At 37.1% G+C, this 22,606-nt stretch overlaps 1 protein-coding gene across 5 annotated transcripts in view; it reads left to right on the forward strand.

Moving 5' to 3' along the window:
• Window positions 1–22,606, forward strand: part of ARHGEF12 (Rho guanine nucleotide exchange factor 12) — a 164,586-nt gene that overhangs the window by 81,041 nt on the left and 60,939 nt on the right. For 2 of the 5 annotated variants that reach the window (XM_066247014.1, XM_066247017.1), the window contains 8 exons: window positions 5,218–5,316; window positions 5,940–5,989; window positions 7,949–8,006; window positions 10,020–10,198; window positions 12,109–12,186; window positions 12,374–12,493; window positions 14,675–14,812; window positions 21,521–21,595. In XM_066247014.1, coding sequence (XP_066103111.1) covers window positions 5,218–5,316; window positions 5,940–5,989; window positions 7,949–8,006; window positions 10,020–10,198; window positions 12,109–12,186; window positions 12,374–12,493; window positions 14,675–14,812; window positions 21,521–21,595 — 797 coding nt within the window. The remainder of the gene's footprint in view (window positions 1–5,217; window positions 5,317–5,939; window positions 5,990–7,948; window positions 8,007–10,019; window positions 10,199–12,108; window positions 12,187–12,373; window positions 12,494–14,674; window positions 14,813–21,520; window positions 21,596–22,606) is intronic. The other 3 variants (XM_066247027.1, XM_066247036.1, XM_066247045.1) reach the window with 3 other exon arrangements.

Consider the following 22,606-nt stretch of genomic DNA (forward strand, 5'->3'; position numbering starts at 1 on the left):
TGGGGAGAGGAATAAAGTTAGTAGGCTGTACACATAGTTCTTTCTCCTTTTCCTCTTTATACTTTGTTCCACATTTTCTACTTCTGATATAGAATTAAAATGGAAAATTTTGAATTGGAGAAAACATGTTTGCAGTATTTTGAGTGAATCCTATTATATTTAATCAATCCTTAACTGTCTTTTAGGACCCTAGGCATATTTGCTGAAGTTCACTGTGTATGATGATTTCTTTTTCTTAGATCACCTCTTTTGAGATTCTATCTATCCCTAGACTCCTCTACTTTTCCAATTTTTATTTATTAGCGATTTTCTTTAAAGTTTTTTCTGTGCCAGAACATATATGTCAGGCCCTGAGATAAGATTTTAAACAAGATAGAGCTCCGATACTCTGGGAGCATATAATTTACAAAAGGATAAAAACCAGTACGACTCAAACGGCACTATGAAGTAAGTAAAGAGTGCAGTGGAGTCTGTAAGGACTACCTAATCCAGTCTGGTAATCCAGGAAGAGCTTGCAAGAGGACATGATTCATTTCTGAGGCTTTCCTGTTTCTCATCTTCTGAAGTTACCTATCACCAAAAGCCCTGCTGTGTTAAATTTTCCTTTTCTCTTCCTGCCCCATTTAAAACTAATTTGCTGTCTTTAAAACAAAATTTAGACAAAGACATAAATGAGAATTGATCCTTTCAAAGGAGGATTTGCAAAAACAATAGGAGTTTGTTAACACAGAAGTCTTTTTAATTTTTAACTGATAATGAGTAATATATATATCTTTTTCTTTTTTTGTGTGTGTGACAGAGAGACAGAGAGAGGAACAGATAGAGACAGACAGGCAAGAAGGGAGAGAGATGAGAATCATCAATTCTTTATTGTGGCTCCTTAGTCTCCTTAGTTGTTCATTGATTGCTTTCTCATATGTGCCTTGACCTGTTGGGGGCTACAGCAGAGCGAGTGACCCTTTGCTCAAGCCAGTGACCATGGGGTTAAGTCTATGATCTCACGCTCAAGCCAGCGACCCTGCACTCAAGCTGGTGAGTCCCCACTCAAGCTGGGTGAGCCCACACTCAAGCTAGCGACCTCTTGGGGTTTGGAACTTGAGCCCTTTGTGTCCCAGTTCGACGCTCTATCCATTGCGCCACTGCCTACCTGGTCAGGTGATAGATGAGTAATATATTTCTGATGAGGAAAATTCAAGGGTAGCCTACTCTCAATCATAATAAAATAATATTTAACATTTATAAGCCCTTGGTATGTGTCAGTTTTCACTAATGAAATATACAAACTTTTTTTTTTTTTTTGATGGTGGTATTTCTTTTTTCTTTTTTTTTTATAATTTTATTTTTTTAATGGGGTGACATCAATAAATCAGGATACATATGTTCAAAGATAACAAGTCCAGGTTATCTTGTCGTTCAATTATGTTGCATACCCACCCACCCAAAGTCAGATTGTTCTCTGTCACCTTCTATCTTGTTTTCTTTGTGCCCCTCCCCACCCCTTTTCCCTCTCCCATTCCCCCCTCCCCCCCGTAACCACCACACTCTTATCAATGTCTCTTAGTTTCACTATTACGTCCCACCTACGTATGGAATAATATAGTTCCTGGTTTTTTCTGATTTACTTATTTCGCTTCGTATCATGTTATCAAGATCCCACCATTTTGCTGTAAATGTTCCAATGTCATCATTTCTTATGGCTGAGTAGTATTCCATAGTGTATATGTGCCACATCTTCTTTATCTAGTTATCTATTGATGGGCTTTTTGGTTGTTTCCATGTCCTGGCCACTGTGAACAATGCTGCAATAAACATGGGGCTGCATGTGTCTTTACGTATCAATGTTTCTGAGTTTTTGGGATATATACCCAGTAGAGGGATTGCTGGGTCATAAGGTAGTTCTATTTTCAGTTTTTTGAGGAACCACCATACTTTCTTCCATAATGGTTGTACTACTTTACATTCCCACCAACAGTGGATGAGGGTTCCTTTTTCTCCACAGCCTCTCCAACATTTGCTATTACCTGTCTTGCTAATAATAGCTAATCTAACAGGTGTGAGGTGGTATCTCATTGCCGTTTTGATTAAACAAACTTTTTTTGAGAGACAGAGAGAGGGACAGATAGAAAGGGAGAGAGATGAGAAGCATCAGTTCTTCATTGCGGCATCTTAGTAGTTCATTGACTGCTTTCTCATATGTGCCTTGATGGGGGAAAGGCTACAGCAGACTGAATGACCCCTTGCTCAAGCCAATGACCTTGGGCTCAAGCTAGTGAGCCTGCTCAAACCAGATGAGCCCGCACTCAAGCCAGTGACCTCGAGGTTTTGAACCTGGGTCCTCTGTGTCCCAGTCCTCAATGCTCTATCTACTGCGCCAGCGCCTGGTCAGGCCAAACGTGTAAACTCTTAAACCCTCACTACTCCTCTTCCTCATTTTATTACAAGCACTTTATTCTCTAAAGCGACCCGAAAAGTTTTGTCTGCTCAGTGGCTTAGCACAACAAGCACCACTATTGGAAACCTTTAATTCACTGATTTTCAGCTCTTGGGAGAACTGGGAGGGATGCATATGCTATGAGAAATATATATATTCAATGTTTTAGTTGTCTTGAGTTTTATTTTAAAGTAACAGTATCTAATTCATTTTGAAATCTCAAATAACTCTGTAAAGGAGGACATCAGATATTTATGTTTTCAAAACCAGGATTTTAAAAAGATTCCAGTGAAACATTGCTCTTGATTTATTTTGAGGTTCTCTGATTCACATATTCATTGTATTATATACTAGAAATTTATAAAAAATGCCTTTTTTCTTTATTTTATGTATTCAGACCTATTTCATTTAGAGTTTTTCCTAATTACTTGAAGGAAACAACATTTAGCAAAGGAAAAAGGTTGAATTCTGATGGGTTATCTTTTCTTCGCCCTCATTACAATTGACTTTTGTGGGAGCAGTGAATTCAAGTGTTATTTTGTATTTAGAAATCATTGATTTTTTAATGTTGAAAATCAACTTTCTTGAAGTAAAATTTATGTAAAATAAGATGCTCTCTAAATTTTAGGTGTGCATTTCAAGGAATTTTGACAAATGAATATACTCATATAACCATTACCTAAATTAAGATATAGGACATTTGCACCACCCCAGAAAGTCCTTAATGTTCTTTGCAGTCATTCTTTCTACCCAGCCCCTAGGAAACCACTAATCTGGTTTTTTGTCACTAGTTTAGTATTGTCTATTTTGCATTGGACTCATTATGATTGCTGGCTTTGTATCTGCCGTCTTTTGCTTAGCATATTTTTATGATTCATTTTGGTTTGTTGCATGTATAAGTAGTTCTTGTTTTATGTTCTAGTTTTGGGCCTTTATTAACAAAAAACTGCTATAAACATTTGTCTGCAGTCTTTACATGGCCATGAGTTTTTATTTCTCTTGAGTATGAAATTGTTGGGTTAAATGTAAATGTATACTTACCTTTCCAAGAAATTTCTAAATTGTTTTTCAAAGTGTACAATTTTACACTCCCACCAGGGTGTATGAGCATTGCAGTTGCTCCACATCCATATCAACACTTGGTACTTCAGTCATCTTTTTAGCCATTTCAGTTAGTATATAGTAGCATCTCCATGTGATTTTAATTTGCATTTTTTTGATGACTGGAGATATTGAACACCTTTGCATGTGCTTTTTACCCATTGGTGTGTCTTTCTTAGTGATATGTTTACTGAAATCTTTTGCCCCTTTTAAAATGTCATCTATCTTTGAATTGTAGAGCTGTTTTTTATTTAGATTTGTTATTGGTTTGTTTTTTTAAGCAAGTGAGAGAGAGACTGGAAGGGAGAGAGATGAGAAACATCAACTCGTAGTTGCAGCACTTTAGTTGTTCATCGATTGCTTCTTATATGTGCCTTGACCAGGATTCCAGTTGAACCAGTGACCCCTTGCTCAAGTCAGCAACCTTGGGCTTCAAGTCAGTGATTTGGGCTCAAGCCAGAGACCATGGGGTCATGTCTATGATCTCATGCTTGGGCCAGTTTGCTCATGCTGGTGAGCCCATGTGCAAGGTGGATGAGCCCATGCTCAAGCCAGTAACCTTGGGGTTTCAAACCTGTGTCCTCAGCATCCTAGGTTGATGCTCTATCCACTGCACCACCACCTAGTAAGGGTGTAGGGTTTTGTTTTGTTTTTTTAATTGGATATGTTTTTATTATTGGGGATTTGTTTTGTGAATATTTTGCCCCGCTGTTTGGCTTGCCTTTTCATTTTATTAGTGACTTTTAGAAGAGCAGATGTTCTAAATTTAGAGTTTAACTTACCATTTTTTTTCTTTTATAGTTGGTGAATTTTGCCTCCTAAACAATCTCTGGCTATCCCTTTGATCTTGAAGATTTTTTTTCTGTTTTCTCATGAAAGACTTTAGCTGTATATTTAGGTCCATGATCTGTTTTAATTTTTGTTTGGGTCCTCTTTCCCTCACCTTGCCCTGACAATTTTCGTTTGCTGTTTAACTAGAAGGAAAATAAATTCTCCTGGAGGAATCAGGTCAGTATATAAAAGAGATTTAAAGAATTGATTGAGCTCACAGATTCTTTATTTATATTTTCTACTTTCTCTTCTTTTTGTTTATTTTTTCTTTGAGCCAGGGCCTTTCTTAAACTCTTTGGACTTTCTTCCTTTTTCTGTCCTGAGGGCGAACAGCTGCAGGTGTTCTGCAAGTATCTCCTTTCTTTATATAGTATGTTTTTCTAGTGTATTTTCTTGAGAGTGAGATTGGATTTCTCTAGAGTTTATTATGGGCTTTTTCTAGCCTATTTTTTCAGTGTTCTGAATTGGGGTGGGGGGTAGCAATTAAACACCAATAAGAGTACCAAACCACAAGGTGGCAGGGGAGGATTTTGTATTACAAATAACAGCATAGATGCTAGTGGGCTTTTCTTCTGTCTCCTCCCTAATACTTCATCCTTTCCAGTTTGCCATTGCTGTTTTTAATCTTGGAGCAAATCTATTCTGCCTCTCCAGTGAGAAACCACTATGGATGATTTTGTATTCTTGTGTTTGTTTTGTTGATGGGGTTAGTGTTCTTTTTTATATATGGGTTCCATGTGCTACCTTGTATTTCTCCAGAAAGAATACATACAGTTCATTACTAATATGTAATTATTGTCTTTTTTTCTCTTTGTTTTTCTCTTCCTTCTCTCTACCCTGTGGTTCTTGTGCAGGTCTTGTACAGCGTTGTGTGATCATCCAGAAGGATGACAATGGATTTGGGCTGACGGTCAGTGGAGACAATCCAGTCTTTGTACAGTCTGTCAAAGAAGGCAAGGCATTTTTTTAGACTCTCTTTTCAGAACAAACAGCAAGAATAAAAAAGCTTAAATAAAGTCTATGGCCCAGAATAAAATAATCATATGCATTGCAGGTTATATGGCTTCTTTTGCTAGGTTTGTCTTTACAGTTTTAGGCATGATTTTCCTCAGTTGATTTTCTTTGTATTTTATAGCTTTAGAAATCAGGACTCTCTGGTCATGATACTTTATGCATCATCATTTACAGAAGTTTATGGAGTATTATTTCTTCAGAGATATTTTGCTAGAGATCGATTAAACAGACAGTATAGACTCAAAAATATCCATTTTCCCCCCCAAAACAACAATTATATCTTTTACTGCTTTTTGACTACTTTCTTTATATAGGGTATTATAATTTGAGGTAGCTATTTTTTAATCCCCATTTTATAGATGATAGTGAGGCTTAGAGTAAAAAAACCCTAAAATCAGTCCATGATCCCACAGCCAGTGAGGTACAGGGGCAGCTTTGAACCTAAGTCTGTCTGACTTTACAGCCCATATTCTTAAGCACTTTGTTATGCTGCTTCTTTTTCAAGAAAGATTATCAATTAATACAAATGAGTTACATTTTAAGTAATTAATTTCTCTTACAGATGGAGCAGCCATGCGGGCTGGAGTACAGACAGGTGATCGAATCATCAAGGTAAGGAAAAGACTATTATAGAATTTATGCTAAAATTTAGCCATATTTTTTTTTTCACTTGGATTTTTATAAAAAGCACATTGTATACAATGGATTTGTGAACTATAAAAACTTTTTTCATTTTAAAATTAATATTACCTTATACTTAAAGGCATAACAAAAGCCTCGAATAAATTGTCATATATGTTCCTAGATGGTTGACTCACTGTTAGGAAGATCATTTCTCTCCATATTAATATTTTAGCAAGAAATTCTCATCAAAATGTACTTAGAATTGGGGAGGTGTGACATTACTTAGCAAACTGACTATTGTTTCAAATAACCTTTGTAAAGGTATAAGAATAGCTAGTGAAAAAAGTGTTATTTATACGGATTTGTGTGAGATGACATAGTGTTGATAAATTAAAGCAAGTGACTCTATTATACATATAGAACTATAATTAGAACACAGTAGAGGGTTCAGAAACAGGAATTGAATTTTGGTCAGTAAGGAAAGAATGGAATTACTAAGAAAAAACTAATCCAGCTCTGGCTGGCTAGCTCAGTTGGTTAAAACATCGTCCCGATACATGAATGTTATGGGATTCAATCCTGGTCAGGGTATATACAAGAATCAGTGAATACATAGATAAGTGGAACAGCAAATCAGTGTTTCTCTCTCTCTTTTGCTTTTACTTTCTAAAATCAGTAAATAAAAATAATAGTCTAATAGAAAAATGGGCAAATAACTTTATCAGGCAATTCTCCAAAGTAATTGAAATATCGTAAATAAAATATTAATATGGATATATCCAACCTCACTTATAAATTAAAAAGATAAGTGAAAATATCTTTGGTTGTCAGAAATTTTAAAGGTTGATAATACATATCAGGTATAGTTTGGATATGGTAAAATGGCTATTCTCATAAGCTTGTCATGAGTATAAATTAGGTAAAATTTGTTTGGGTGGAAATTTGTGAATATGTATCAAAAGTTATATGCTTTAACCAGCAATTTTGCTTTTAGGATACATGTACAGGGAAATTCATTTCAGCTTCATCATATTGAAAACTTATAAACAACCTAAATATATATAAACTGAGAGGTAGAGAAATAAAATCCATTTTTATCTGCAGCTTTTAAAAAGAATTTGTGTATCTATAATGAAAGATACCCACAATACAATAAAAAGTATTTATTTATTTGCAGAAAGAAGGCATTAGAATGTCTATATGTTTCTGTATATGTGGTATGTATATGCTAGCATAAGATCTCAAAGATTAAACATCATAGTTAACAGAGATTGTCTCTGGTGGACATGATGAGTAAACTTTTACTTTTACTTCTATTTTATACACTAATATAGTTAAACTTATAAAAATCAGTGTTACTGTGTCAGAAAAAAATAGTTTTAATGTTAGATCCATTTTTGCTATTTTTATCTTAATTTGTTTTGTTCAGTGGAGACTTTGGATAACATTTCCTACATTTAGCCTCTCTGAAAATTAATTTTCTTTGTAAAGATTAAGTCACAACTGGGAAACTAAAAGTAAGTTGAATATTATTTTGGAAATAGTTATTTTTTCATCATATAAAAATGCATTACGATTTTGACAAATCACTGAATTTGTAATTAAAAGCAAGGAGATGTTTTCTGTTTGCAAGAGTCCTCCACTGTGAAGGATTTGTAAATCTGTTGCACTGTTGCATCTTATGTTTTGTCATCTGTCATGGTGAATGCATTGTAATGCTCTTTAAATCAAGACCTTGTTTTCTATTCAGGTTCATTTTGTTGTTGATTATACCTTACAGAATAGTAGTAAAAGTGAATATTGAATCAAATATATACATATTTTAATATATACATAGTTCTGTTTACTCTATTGTAATTGGTTATACTAGGTATAATAATTCCTGAAATCAGTTTACCCATTGTCTCAATAAAATGTATCTGACATACACTATTTTCACTTTTGCAGGTGAATGGAACTCTGGTGACTCATTCAAACCATTTGGAGGTAGTCAAGTTAATCAAATGTAGGTGAATGTTACTATTTTAGTTGTTCTGAAACATTAAAGCAGAGATCAGCAAATATTTTCTATAATAGACCGGATAGTAAACATTTTAGGCTTTGTGGACTGTATGGTTTATTAATTGACTATGTCATTGGAGCATGAAAACAGTTGTAAATAATATGGAAGTGAATGAGTGTGTCTGTGTTTGAATAAAACTTTGTTGGCCCTGACTGGTTGGCCCAGTGAATAGAGTGTTGGCCTGCGTATGGACATCCAGATTCGATACCTGGTGAGGGCACACATTAGAAGTGACCATCTGCTTCTCTCCCCACTCTTTCCCCCTTCTTTTCCTCTTCCCCTCCTGTAGCCAGTGGCTCAGTTGATTTGAGCATTAGCCCCAGATGGGGTTTGCTGGGTAGATCCTGGTCAGGGTGCATGTGGGAGTCTGCCTCTCTATCTCCCCTCCTCTCCCTTAAAATAAGTAAATAAATAATTTTAAAAATAAAACTTTGTTTGCCAAAATAGTCTGTGGAATAGGGTAAGCCCCATGGCTAGAGTTTGCTGACTCCTGTATTAAATGAAAACCTGAGTTGAAAATTATTAACTAAATAATTATCTTCTGTCAACTTCACATATGTGATTGAGTGTAACATCATTGTCATCTTGGTAATATTGAAAGCATGTATTTAAAAGAATATTGGCCCTGGGCAGTTAGCTCAGTTGGTTAGAGCATCGTCCTGAAACGACAAAGTTGTGGTTTGATCTGGTCAGGGCACACACAGGAAGCAACCAATGAATGCACTACTGAATGGAATAACAAATGAATGCTTCCCTTTTTCCTCTCTTTGCACTCCTTTCCATTCTTGGTCTCTCTAAAAATCAACCAATAAATACAAAATTAAGCCCTAGTGGGATAGTTTAGTTGGTTGGAGCATTATCTCAAAGTGCAGAGAGAGGTTGCTGGTTCAATCCCTTGTCAGTGCACATACAAGAACAGCTTGATGTTCCTGTGTCCCTGCCTCTCTCTAAATTAGAAAGAAAAGAAAAAGAAATGTCTGAGCCACCTGAGAAGGAAGATAGAGAAATTGGATACAATGACCGAGATAAACTGGAAATTATATCATTATAGTCCAGAAAATTAGTTTAACTGCCTAATATCTTTTTTTTTTTTTTGACAGAGAGAGGGACAGATAAGAACAGACAGAAAGGGCCCTGGCTGGTTGGCTCAGTGGTAGAGCGTCGGCCTGCCGTGCAGAAGTCCCGGGTTTGATTCCTGGCCAGGGCACACAGGAGAAGCGCCCATCTGCTTCTCCATGCCTCTCCCTCTCCTTCCTCTCTGTTTCTCTCTTCCCCACCCACAGCCAAGGCTCCATTGGAGCAAAGATGGCCCGGGCGCTGGGGATGGCTCCTTGGCCTCTGCCCCAGGCTCTAGAGTGGCTCTGGTTGCAGCAGAGCGACACCCCGGAGGGGCAGAGCATCGCCCCCTGGTGGGCAGAGCGTCACCCCCTGGTGGGCGTGCCAGGTGGATCCTGGTCGAGCACATGCAGGAGTCTGTCTATCTCTCCCCGTTTCCAGCTTCAGAACCCCCCCCCCCAAAAAAAAGAACAGACAGAAAGGGAGAGAGATGAGAAGTATCAGTTCTCGTTGCAGCTCCTTATTTCATTGATTGCTTTCTCATATGTACCTTGACTGGGGGGCTATAGCAGAGCAAGTGACCCCTTGCTCAAGCCAGCAACCTTGGGCTCAAGCTGGTGAACCTTGGGCTTCAAGCCAGTGACCCCACACTCAAGCTTGCGCTCTTAGGGTTTTGAACCTGGGTCCTCATTGTCCAGTCTGATGCTCTATTCACTGTGCCACCTCTTGGTCAGGCTAAATTGGATTTTTTTTTAAGTGTGGATAAGTGTTTAGCAGATGATGAAACTTTGTCACATTACTGAATCTTACTGTCAAAGACTAAGTGGTGAAATGCTGAAAAATATTTCTTACAATGTTATTTTCCCTTCCCTTCCCTTTCTTTTACCTCCTCCCTCCCAGCTGGCTCCTATGTAGCTCTCACTGTTCAGGGACGCCCACCTGGGTCGCCCCAGATTCCACTTGCTGATTCTGAAGTAGAGCCATCAGTCATTGGACATATGTCTCCCATTCTGACATCCCCTCATTCACCTGGAGCATCTGGGAATATGGACAGAATTACTAGTCCTGTGCTTATGGGGGTAAGAGTGGGAAACTTCTTTGTAAATGTTCAGTTGCATAGTACTTTTGTATTATATTCAGAGTTTTGAAATATTGAGCTGATAAATTTAGGTTCAGGATTCTAGAAAATAACTTTCTAATATAAAAATTACATAATACAGTTGACCCTTGAACAACATGAGTTTGGATTGTGCAGGTTCACTTATACACGGATTTTTTTTTCTTCAGTAAATACAGACAGAACTGTAAATGTATTGAATATTTTCTTTATTAGGATTTTCTTAACATTTTTCTCTAGCTTGCTTTATTGTAGGAATTTAGTACATAATGTATATAACATACAAAATATGGATTAATTGACTGCTTATATAATTGATAAGGCTTTCAGTCAATAATAGGCTATTAGTGGTTAAGTTTTGGGGATCCAAAATTACAAACACCTACAAAATTACTGGTACCCCTAGCCTCCATGTTGTTTAAGAATCAACTGTAATTTGGAATGATTACTGATATTGGGATGGGAGATTTAATTTAATAAATAGTACACCTGCCATATATAAAACTGTTTGCCACTCACAAAACTAATATTTAAGATATCTTATGTTCAAGGTCCTTATTATCTAAGAATATATCTTTAAAAGGACAAGGTTTTATTTTGTTTGTTTGTTTTATGTATTGTTGAGTCTCAGGTGCCTGAAAAAAGGTACCTAGTGCTTGGCATGTGGTAGGTGTTTAATAAACCTTTGTTGTTTGAGATTGAATCAAGAATATGCAAGTAAGGCCTTCATTGGTGTATCAATGTCCCAGTTTCAAATCCCAGTCAGGGCACAGAGGAGAAGTGACCATCTGCTTCTCCTCCTTCTTGCCCTCTTCCCCTTTCACAGTCAGTGGCTCAATTGGTTCAAGCACGGCCCTGGATACTCCATAGAAGGGCATCAGCCTCCGGCACGAAAAATATTTCACTACTCAAGCATCAACCCAAATACGGTTGCCAGGTCGTGCCCAGTTAGGGCACATGCAGGAGTCTGCTTCTCTGTGTCCTCTCCCTCACCTAAAAAAAAGTAACAAAAAAACAAACAAAAAGAATACACAAGTAATTACAATACAAAGAATGTGACATGAAGGAAAAATATTAAGTTAATATAATAATTCAAAGTAAGGAAAAAGTACATCCAATTGTAATAAGGAAGAACTTTGTGGAAAGCTGTGTTTTCAACTGAGCCTTGAAAAACAGGTAACATTTAAGTGGTGGAAATGGAAAGGAAGGCAACCCAAGTAGAAGAAGTAGAGTCAAGAAAGCACCTGGTGTTTTTGGGCAAAGTACCTAGTACTCTTGTTTGGCTTGGTGGCTGTTAAGGATTTATGTAGTTGGAGATGAGTTTGAAAAAAATAAGACTTTATTTTAAAATATCACAACTACATGTAACTAGGTAGGCAGTGTGATCCATTAAAATTTCTTTTGAACAAGATAGTAATGTAATTATAATAGAATTTTAGGCAGACTAATTTGATAAAGGATGATGAAACAAGGAGAGATGGCATAAGCTGAGTAAGAAAGCTGTCTTAATATTTCGGGTAGGAAGTACAGGGAATTTGAGCCATGTACAGGGGTTGACAGGAAAGATCTAAAGAAGGGACAGTAGTAGTAGTGGTCTTAACACTTAAGGAAGCTGTGTTTTCCAACTAATATCAATATCTAATGTTTATTGAACCCAGTTTAATAAAAGTTAAATGGGCTGAAATTTCCCTGTAATCTTTGATCTTAGTGTCATGTTCAAAGATCTGTCCTTACAATTGTTAGAAATAAAGAAAATTTGAATAGGTACTGAAAACTAGAGCTGGGGCATAACATTGTATGTCTCTCTTTCCCTATTTAGCTTCACTTTCCATGTACCGTTTCTTTTTTGTTTGTTTTTTTATCTTTTTCTAGGAGGAAAACAATGTGGTTCATAACCAGAAAGTAGAAATTCTGAGAAAAATGTTACAGAAAGAACAGGAACGGCTACAGGTACTAAATTAGGAAAGGGCTGTTTACAGGGCCATCAAAATGTGAATGGGTGTAGTTGAGTTGTTGTTTATACTCACAGTCAAGCAGTATTACAATCAGTGCCATCAGCTATTTGATTAAAAGTAGATTTTTTCTATATTTTCTTGACATAAGTAATTAATTATCAAATATTTTTATAACTTTTCAGTTATTGCAGGAAGATTACAACCGAACACCTGCCCAAAGATTGCTAAAAGAGATCCAAGAGGCCAAGAAACACATTCCTCAGCTGCAAGAGCAGTTATCCAGAGCCACAGGCTCTGCTCAGGTAGCATCACTATTAAATGTGCTACCCAGTTTTTTGTTGGAGCATATTCTTTTGGGAATGTGTCAAGAGAATATTGTAGTTGCCTTTTTAGAAAGTTATGATTAACTAAAGGAAATGGGGGCTTCTAATAATTTGCTTACTCGTGATTTAATGTTTCTTTGTTTCACAATAATTTTAAAAAGAGTGCTTTTGCTTTGATGTGATAAATTAGTAAAATACATTTAGATATATATATATTTATATTTTTGAGGTACATTCTGCAATTTTGTTTAAGTAGAGCTATAAGATTTTACAAACTGACAGACATTGTGCTAAGTACTTTGACAAGCATATTCTTAGTATGTACAACAATCCTCTGAAACTGTTGTTCCCCCTCCCTCCATTTTATATACACACTTAAAGAAACTTAGATTAAATAGTTTGTCTGAGATAAGGTAGCTCAAAAATAACTGAACTGGAATTTAAGTCCAGTCTGATTAATTCAAAGTACATTCACATTCTTTTTTTTAATTAAGAGATGAGATAGACTCCCGCATATGCCCTCACCAGGATCCACCCTGCAACCCCTGTTTGATGTCAATGCTTGAATCAGCTAAGTGATTCTCAGTGCCTGGGGTTGGCACTTTACCAAACAAGCCACTGTCTGTGAGACAGGAAGAGGGAGAGAAGGAGGATAGGGAGGGGAAAAGAAATAAGATAGTTGCTTCTCATATGTGCCCTGACCAGGGACTGAACCCGGGACGTCCATTCTCCAGGCTGACATTCAGTCCACTGAGACAACTGGCCAGGGCCCACATTCTTATTCTTAATGACTGTATTTTTATTGTAATTTTAAAATAGATTTCAACAAAATTTGCTACATGGGTATGAGTATGGAGATGATGGTCTCATTAGAAAAAAATAGCTCAGCATTTCTATCCTTAACAAACTTATATTCTGTAATATTCAGATTTGAGATATGAAAAGTTCTTTTTACTTTATTTTAAAGCAAAATGGATAAATTGCCTGTACCATTTAAAATGAGTTAAAGCTGTTGATTTGTTGTTCTTCTTTAGTTAGGTCTGTAAATGAAAGCTGTATTCATGGAACTAGAATGATTTTTTAAGATATGAGCTACTCTGATTAACAAATCATTCTATTGTTGTGAAAACTAGAGCTTAAACTGGTCACCCAGTTATAAGGTCTCCTGACTTGGCTGGTTTAGTGTTCTTGTTAAACATTATTTATTTTTTTATTATGTTCAGTCCCATTAACTTTATTTATTTATTTTTTTTTTTCTTTTCATTTTTCTGAAGCTGGAAACAGGGAGAGACAGTCAGACAGACTCCCGCATGTGCCCGACCGGGATCCACCCGGCACGCCCACCAGGGGCGAAGCTCTGCCCACCCTGGGCGTCGCCATGTTGCGACCAGAGCCACTCTAGCGCCTGGGGCAGAGGCCACAGAGCCATCCCCAGCGCCCGGGCCATCTTTGCTCCTATGGAGCCTTGGCTGCGGGAGGGGACGAGAGAGACAGAGAGGAAAGCGCGGCGGAGGGGTGGAGAAGCAAATGGGTGCTTCTCCTGTGTGCCCTGGCCGGGAATCGAACCCGGGTCCTCCGCATGCTAGGCCGACGCTCTACCGCTGAGCCAACCGGCCAGGGCCAGTCCCATTAACTTTATGTGAAGTTTTGAGAATTATACCTCAGTATAAAGTTGACAGTTTTCTATTGTTACTACTGAGCAAAGACAATGATCTTACTCTGTTTGAATAGTAAAAATGTGGTTCCTAATCTAAAAGCTTAAAATTATGTTATAGCATTATGTCCTGGTCTTTATGATTTACTGAAATTCTGAAATGTTGAAAGGCAGTGAACCAGATATTATAGTGTAAAAATCTTTACTAATGGGCAGGAAATATAAACAATATAATTTGACAAACTTTTATCCTTATGTTCTATTTGACAGTTCAAATTTTTTTCCTCCTTATTAAACTGGCTCTAAGGTCATTGCCATTTTACAACAACAGAATTAGTAGTTATTTATGTTTTTAACTTTTAGATCTATAAGCATTATTGATCTCATCAAATTGGCTGACCTTTAGCAGTCTCCTTTAGATTGTAGTGCAACTCTGTTTCTTTATGCAATCAATAATGAAAGGTTTTTTCTTTTATGTATTTGTGTGTATGTTTAATCTGTTTTAGGATGGAGCTTTAATGACATCCTCCAAGCCCTTAGGTGACATACCAACGGTCAGTGAAGTAGAAGCAGATGGTGATGGAGTAGGCAGAATTGACTATAGCAGTGGAGATACTTCTTGGCCCAGTAGTGACAATGCAGATGTAAGTGTTCTACATCTTATTTATTTATTTATTTATTTTATTATTAAGTGAGAAGCAGGGAGACGGAGACAGATTCTTGCATGTGCCCCTACTGGGATCCTCTTAGCAAACCCCCTACTGAGCGATGCTCTGCCTGTCTGGGGCATTGCTCTGCCTGCCTGGGGCATTGCTCCATTGCTCAACAACTAAGCTATTTTAGTGCCTGAAGTGAGGCCATCTTTGCTCCTCCTATTCAAACCATGCATGTGGGAAGGGGAGAGAGAGAGAGAGGGAAAGAGAGAAATGAGGTGAGGGTGAAGAAGCAGATGATCATTTCTCCTCAATGCCCTGACTGGGAATCGAACCCAAGACTTCCACACACTGGGCCAACGCTCTACCCCTGAGCCAACCAGCCAGGGCCAATGTTCTACATCTTTATCTTCCTGGATTCTTCTTTACAGCCTCACTCGAGATTTTATTTTAAGTTACATGAGCTAGAAGTATATTCTCTTACTACTTAAAATCTTGTTATTGCTGACTTTTTTTCTGACAGAGACAGAGCGAGGGAGAGATTGGAATAGACAGACAGGAAGGGAGAGAGATGAAAAGCATCAGTTCTTCATTGCAGCTCTTTAGTTCATTGATTGCTTTCTCATATGTGCCTTAATAGGATGCTCCAGCAGAGCAAATGATCCCTTGCTCGAGCCAGTGACATTGGGCTCAAGCTGGTGAGCCTTGGGCTTTAAGCCAGCGACATTTGGGCTCAAGCCAGCGACCATGGGGTCATGTCTATGATCCCATGCTCAAGCCAGCAACTCCACACTCAAGCTGGTGAGCCTGCGCTCAAGTCGGCAAACTGGGGGTCTTGAACCTGGGTCCTCTGCGTCCCAGTCCGATGCTCTATCCACTGCGCCACTGCCTGATCAGGCATCACTGCCATTTTTAGTGTAACAATTTGATAAGCAGAAATTGTAGACACTGTTGTTTATGAGTTTTTAATTCCAGTGTTTACTTTTTCCCTTGGACACCCATTGCTGAATGTTTCTTTAGAGGAGATGGAATTTCCCAGTAGGCATCTTGTTAAAGGGTAAAAAGTCAATAATGCCAATGCTTTCTTACTGAACCAAGAAGCCAACTGTTGATATCTTTAAGAGCATGTTAATATTCCATTTGTGGTCAGAGTGACTCAGTGTTGAATCATAGGGTACTTTGCCATTACGAAGAGGAAAAGACTTAGTTCTTTTAGATGAGATTTAGCCCATGTTTAGTAACACTTCCTTGATTTACTCAGAAATTGCCAAATGAACCAATGATATTTGTTAAAAGATAAGAAAATATTTTAAGTTGAATATGATGTGGCATCATAGTCGTATGAATGCTCAAAAGCTAATTTCAGGGTCTCTCAGCAGTACTTTGTAAGTAGTATGCAATGATAGGAATAATAACTTAAAAATAGATCACTTCTGAAAAGTGATGAGGAAAGTAGTCTAAACCAGTGTTTTTAAAACTGTAGTTCGTGAAATCATTTTAGTTGGTTGGAGTCAGCATTAAAAAAAATGAATAGGATGTAAGAGTGCTTTACGTATAGAAGTGGTGTTACTTCTTGTGACTTTTGTTGCATACACACGTGTGTGCATATATGTGTGTGTACACACACGTAGACAGATGCACCCACACATGCTAATTAACAATGTAAATTTCTTTCTTGATAAAGGTTGTGGTAAAAAATAAAAATTCCTGGTCTAAGCCATTATTCCCACTACTTTTTGAGGCTTAGACCCAATGACTCAGTTCCTTATGCAAACAAAATAGGACTTTTTTCTAAGATGTGATTGGAGTCTTAAGATTGGGTAGGTTAAAGGTTTTAATGAAAAATTCAGTTTTGAGTCAAGAAAAGCTAATATTACTGACCTGTGGTGGCGCAGTGGATAAAGTGTCGACCTGGAAATGCTGAGGTCGCCGGTTCGAAACCCTGGGCTTGCCTGGTCAAGGCACATATGGGAGTTGATGCTTCCAGCTCCTCCCCCCTTCTCTCTCTCTGTATCTCTCTCTCCCTCTCTCTCTCCTCTCTAAAAATGAATAAATAAAATTAAAAAAAAAAAAATTAAAAAAAAAAAAAAAAAGCTAATATTAGGTCTAGCGGAAAGTTCTGTCCATTTCTATCACAAGTTTCGATACGTAAGCACATGTTTATTTGGCGCACGTGTGCCTCTTATTTTTATCACTTAATGTATATATACTGATGTAGCAAATTAACTAAAACAGAGTTGATTCACGTTAGTCTTATGTGTGAAGCGATAGTGTACCCATGGCTACTGGTAAAGTTCATTTACGCCACTGTAATTTTTACGAATTTCAACAAGGAAGAAATGCTACAGAAGCATGTCTGTCGCATCCACCGTATTCCCAGGACTTAGCACCCTCCGACTATCACTTGTTTTTGTCCTTACAAAATTTTTTGAAGGGCAAAAAATTCAAAAATGAAGAAGATACCAAACAAGCACTGGTTCAATTTTTTGCATCAAAAGATAAAACATTTTTCAAAAATGGGATATACATATTGCCCTCACGCTGGCAAGAAATCATTAATAATAATGGCAATTATATTATTTAATAAAGTTTATTGACAGTAAGAAAAAATTGTTATTTGTTTTATTCCAAAAACGGACAGAACTTTCCGCTAGACCTAATATTTATTCTGCATACATATTATATAAGGGTTTTACATTCCTTTTCTTAGTTAATTCTCAAAACAGCCATGTGATGTAGTACTGTTATCATAATTTTTTTGTGAGACAGAGACAGAGAGACAGGAAGGGAGAGAAATGAGAAGCATCAATTCTTTGTTGTGGCACCTTAGTTGTTCATTGATTGCTTTTTTATATGTGCCTTGACCAGCGGGCTACTGCAGACCAAGTGACCGCTTGCTCAAGCCAATGTCCTTGGGCTCAAGCTGGCAACCTCGGGGTATTGAACCTGGGTCCTATGCATCCCAATCCAACACCCTACCCACTGCACCACTGCCTGCTCAGACATTATCATAATTTTATAGGAGAAAAAATTGAGGCCGAATGAAGTTAACTAACTTGCCAAACTTACGCAGGTAGTAAGTGATCTGCCTCTACCTACCTTGAAAGTACCAACACTCTAAATATAAGCGAAGGCACTCTTGTATGAAAATGTATAACATTTTGGGGAAACAGTAAAAATTTTACTGGCATATACAGGCTATGGAGGAAATGGCTATAGTTTATCTTAGAAACAACTTGGAGTGCAGGGCTTTAGCTTGTTCTAGCGGTATTGCTTTTGGGAATCCTCATGGTCTCCGTTTTGTTTTACTGCTACTTCTTTTCTCTGTTGTCATGGCTTGTTTCTACCATTAGATGGAAAGTTTCTGAGAGCATGGGAACCATCTCAGTTACATGTATGTTTGCAAACCCTGGCAGATTGTAGGAATTTAGAGCAAGTGTTAAGAAAAATTTGAATTTTATATTGTATTCAGAGGAGTGTTACAGTAAAATCTGTGGTTTAGGTATATAACCTTCTAAAATAGAGGGAATTGGCAAGTGTAGAAAGAGGCATTCCAGTGAATATAGACTGTTTGACACGTAATTGGTGTTTATTATGTATTTGAATGAATAGAAAAATGAGTGATTAAAGAGTTTGGGCTTTGTCTTGCATGCAAAAGAGAGGCATAATCTGAAACATGTCTGTGGAAAATGAAGTGGAGTAAAGAAAGAGACAGGGAGACCTGTAAGAAGAGAGCACTGCATGGCTTACTAGGAATTTAACTAATGTATGTTGAATATCTGATAGTTATTGTTTATTGAACACCTGCTTTTTGTCAGCAGTTGTACTTATTATTTTACAGATACTCTTTTTTAGCTCTCATAATAATCTTCCAGAAGCAATATCATTATTTTATAGATGAGGGAACTGAGACCAAATAAACAAATGAATATTGTAGAAGTCTAGGTGAGAGGTGGTACAGTGTAGAGTGGGATATTTACTGAATCGGTAAACTAGCTTAAGTTCTCCATGTTTCTATTTGAAGCTAAGATGTGCTTTTAGTTGTGGATTTCCATGTTTGTTTCAGTTGTACTGTATTAAGAATGTAGGAACTGGCCTGACCTGTGGTGGCGCAGTGGGATAAAGCGTCGCCTTTTTGAAACCTTGGGCTTGCCTGGTCAAGGCACATATGGGAGTTGATGCTTCCTGCTCCTCCCCCTTCTCTCTCTCTCTGTCTCTCTCTCTCTCACTCCTCTCTCTCTAAAAAATCAATAAATAAAATATTAAAAAAAAAAAAGAATGTAGGAACTGCCTAACCTGTGGTGGTGCAGATAAAGTGTCAGCGTGTAATGCTGATGTCACTGGTTTGAAACGCTGGGCGTCCCTGGTCAAGGCACATTGTAGAAACAACTACTCTGAGCTGATGCTTCCCACTCTCCCTGCCTCCATATATCTCTCTCTCTCTCAATCAATAAATCTTAAAAAAAAAAAGAATGTAGCAACCAGTGTTTTTAATCTTTTAAATCAGTGCTTTTAATTCTTTTCCACTTTCTGCTCATTTGTACAAAATAATTTCTTTGTGGTATATGTAATGTCATTATCATTGTAAAATCCCCTGCTTTTGTTTACCTCAAAGATGATTTTAAGGAATAACTGCATACCTCGTTCTCACAAGAGAAGCTACTTGATCACAAATAATGATCTAAAATTTAGAGCATATATGCCTCTCTGATTTTCAGTTTGTAACTGATTTTGGAAAATTTTAAACCTATTCAAAAGTAGAGACTGGCATATAATGATCCCCCTCATGTACCTAATCACCCAGCCTCGGCAGTCATCAACAGGTGCTCAAACTTGTATTGTCTATAGCCCCCATATTACTCTCCAAATACTGGATTATTTTTAAGTAAAATCCAAGACATTATTTCATGACTATGCATCTTAAAGAGAAAAAAAGGCTTAAAAGTTAAGCCATATTACCATTACTAAATCTTTAGAATTAATAGTTTTTAATATGCAATTTGATTGACCTAATTGTTTTATAATGATCATTTTGCTGTTGGTTTATTTGAATTGGGACTTAGAGTTTTTCAACCTTTGGTTGATATGTCTGTAATTTTTTAATAGTTCTCTTTATTTTGTTGCCATGTTTTGTTAAACTGAATCATATATCCAATAATTGTATTTTCATGGTGTTAACATGTTACTCCTTGTATATTTTCTGAAAACTGATAGTGAGATGCAGTCTTGAGCAGATTAAGGTTTGAGTTGTTTGCTAAGAACAATTCACAGATGGTAGAGTGGACATCCCATTAAATCACATCAGGTGGTGCATATCTGGGGTTTTTGTTTGCTTTTTGTGTGTGTGACCTTAAGTGTAAGATGTTCAGATAATGTCAGCAGGATTGTTCTATTATAAAATTCCCCATAAAGCTTTTATCTCATGATTTTACCTGCCACTGATGGTCAACATGCTTATATTTATTATTTAATTAGTTGTTTCAAAATGGTATGATAGTTTTAGATGGACATATTAGATGGAATTATTTTATAAAAAATAATTTTCCCTTATTTTTTTTAGATTACCCTAAAATACAGCTTATACAGGAAATGTGGGATAAATGCTTGATTGTTTTCCTTTATGTATCTGTTTTCAGAAGAGTTGGTACCCTAACAAACTCCAGAAGTCACCAGTGTGTGGATGTGTACATACACTTGTGCATGTGTATGATATATTGAATTCATAGATTTTCACATACTTGCTTAGTGTGTTTCAGTCCCTTGCAATTATTATTCTTTTTGATGCTTAAACTGTACCATTTTTTGGCTGGTGGAGCTTCCTTAGTTGCTTTGGTAGCTTTACCGTTTTCTCTGTCTCGCTGTATTTTGGTATATGTACAGTTAGCATGAATCTTGCCTATTGGCATTCACAAAAATCTCCTGTGCCTCATTTTCAGCTGCTCTCTATAATAGCTCCCATTGCGTTGGGGTATTCCTTATTCCCCAGAATTGAAGTTCTACATATAAAATAGTTTGTTTTATATTCATTGCAGACATACCATGTAAATTTTATAAAAATCCATATATCAGACACACGTGTCTACGGCCATACCACCCTGAACACTCCCGATCTCATCTGATCTCGAAAGTTAAGTATGGTCGGGCCTGGTTAGTACTTGGATGAGAGATTCCCATGAACTAATTAGTATCAGGAAAATAGACAAAAGCTTAATTTCATTTATATAAATAGTGCAAAATGCTATTAATGTGGATAAAAAGAATAGTTTGAGGCAGAGAGGATTAGAGGAGATGGATAAACATAGAGATAAAATGTTGACATACTGTGTTTGAGATATGTAATATATCTAGTTACAGTAATTTGGTAGAAATATGCCCTCAGGCCTGGCGATGAAATAAAACTAGTCTATTGTTTCTGTATTGTTTTATCAATATAAAACTAGAAAGCTGAGAGAATAAGTGATTTGCCTAAGTCAGGAAGAAAGTAGCAGAGTCAAGTATTAATATAAAAGATATTTAGTAGTTTCAAATACATATTTGAAATTCAGAAGACTATTTTTCCACACTATTCTTTTTCTCTCTTTTTTGGTGAGCCTGTTGAAATAAAGTGAGTATTTTTTCTTCCTTCCCTCTTTCCCTCCCTTGCTCCCTCCCTTCCTCCCTCCCTCCCTTCTTTCCTTCCTTTTTTTTTTTTTTAATTAGAGTCCTAAGAGTGGCCTGAAAGAGAGGATTTATCTAGAGGAAAACCCAGAGAAAAATGAAGTAATTCAGGACACTGTGAGTACGAAATCTGTGAATTATACTGCTTTCTTTGTACTAAAAGTGTCATGATATATTTGCTATTTGTATATGCTTTTATTGTTTTTCAGAGAAAGCTTAAACTCTGAAGGAATTTAATAATTTTTTTTGATAAATGGAGAGCTATTCTGAATAATAGTTAGTATTATTAAGTGGTTTAATGTTTTTTTAATTGTCGCAAAATACAGTCTGTTCGTAAAGTCATGGTGCACTTTTGACCAGTCACAGGAAAGCAACAAAAGACGATAGAAATGTGAAATCTGCACCAAATAAAAGGAAAACTCTCCCAGTTTCATACCTATTCAGTGCAGTTCGATGTGGGCTCATGCACAGATGTTTTAGGGCTCTTTAGGTAGCTATCCCGTATAGCCTCTACACAGACTCATCACTGACTGATGGCCTACCAGAATGGGAATTCTCCACCAGACTGCCGGTTTCCTTCAACTGCTTATCCCACCGAGTAATGTTATTCCTATGTGGTGGCGCTTCGTTATAAATGCGCTGAAATTCATGTTGCACTTTGGTCCCGGATTTGAATTTAGCGAGCCACAGAACACACTGAACTTTCCTCTGTACCCTCCACATCTCGACTGGCATGGTCGTGGGCTACTCCGCTGTATACACAGTGTTACGTCATCATCTGCGAATGCGCACATGCTACCACATCATCCTACAGAAACTGAGAGAGTTTTCCCATCTTTTATTTGGTGCAGATTTTACATTTCTGTCGTCTTTTGTTGCTTTCCTGTGACTGGTCAAAAGTGCACCATGACTTTACAGACATACTGTATAAGTTACAGTCATGTTGTGCCGCTATCACAGCATTCATCTTTAGAACTTTTCATGTTCCTGCAGCTGAGACTCAGTACCCTTTAACCACTGAGCCCAAATTGTCTTCTCTCTCAAGCCCCTGGCAACCACGATCTACTTTCTGTTTCTGTGAATTGGACTACCCTAGGAACATCATAAAAGTAGAATCATACAATATTT

Source organism: Saccopteryx bilineata, chromosome 1 (genome assembly GCF_036850765.1).
Source record: "Saccopteryx bilineata isolate mSacBil1 chromosome 1, mSacBil1_pri_phased_curated, whole genome shotgun sequence".
NCBI classification, from domain to species: Eukaryota; Metazoa; Chordata; class Mammalia; order Chiroptera; family Emballonuridae; genus Saccopteryx; species Saccopteryx bilineata.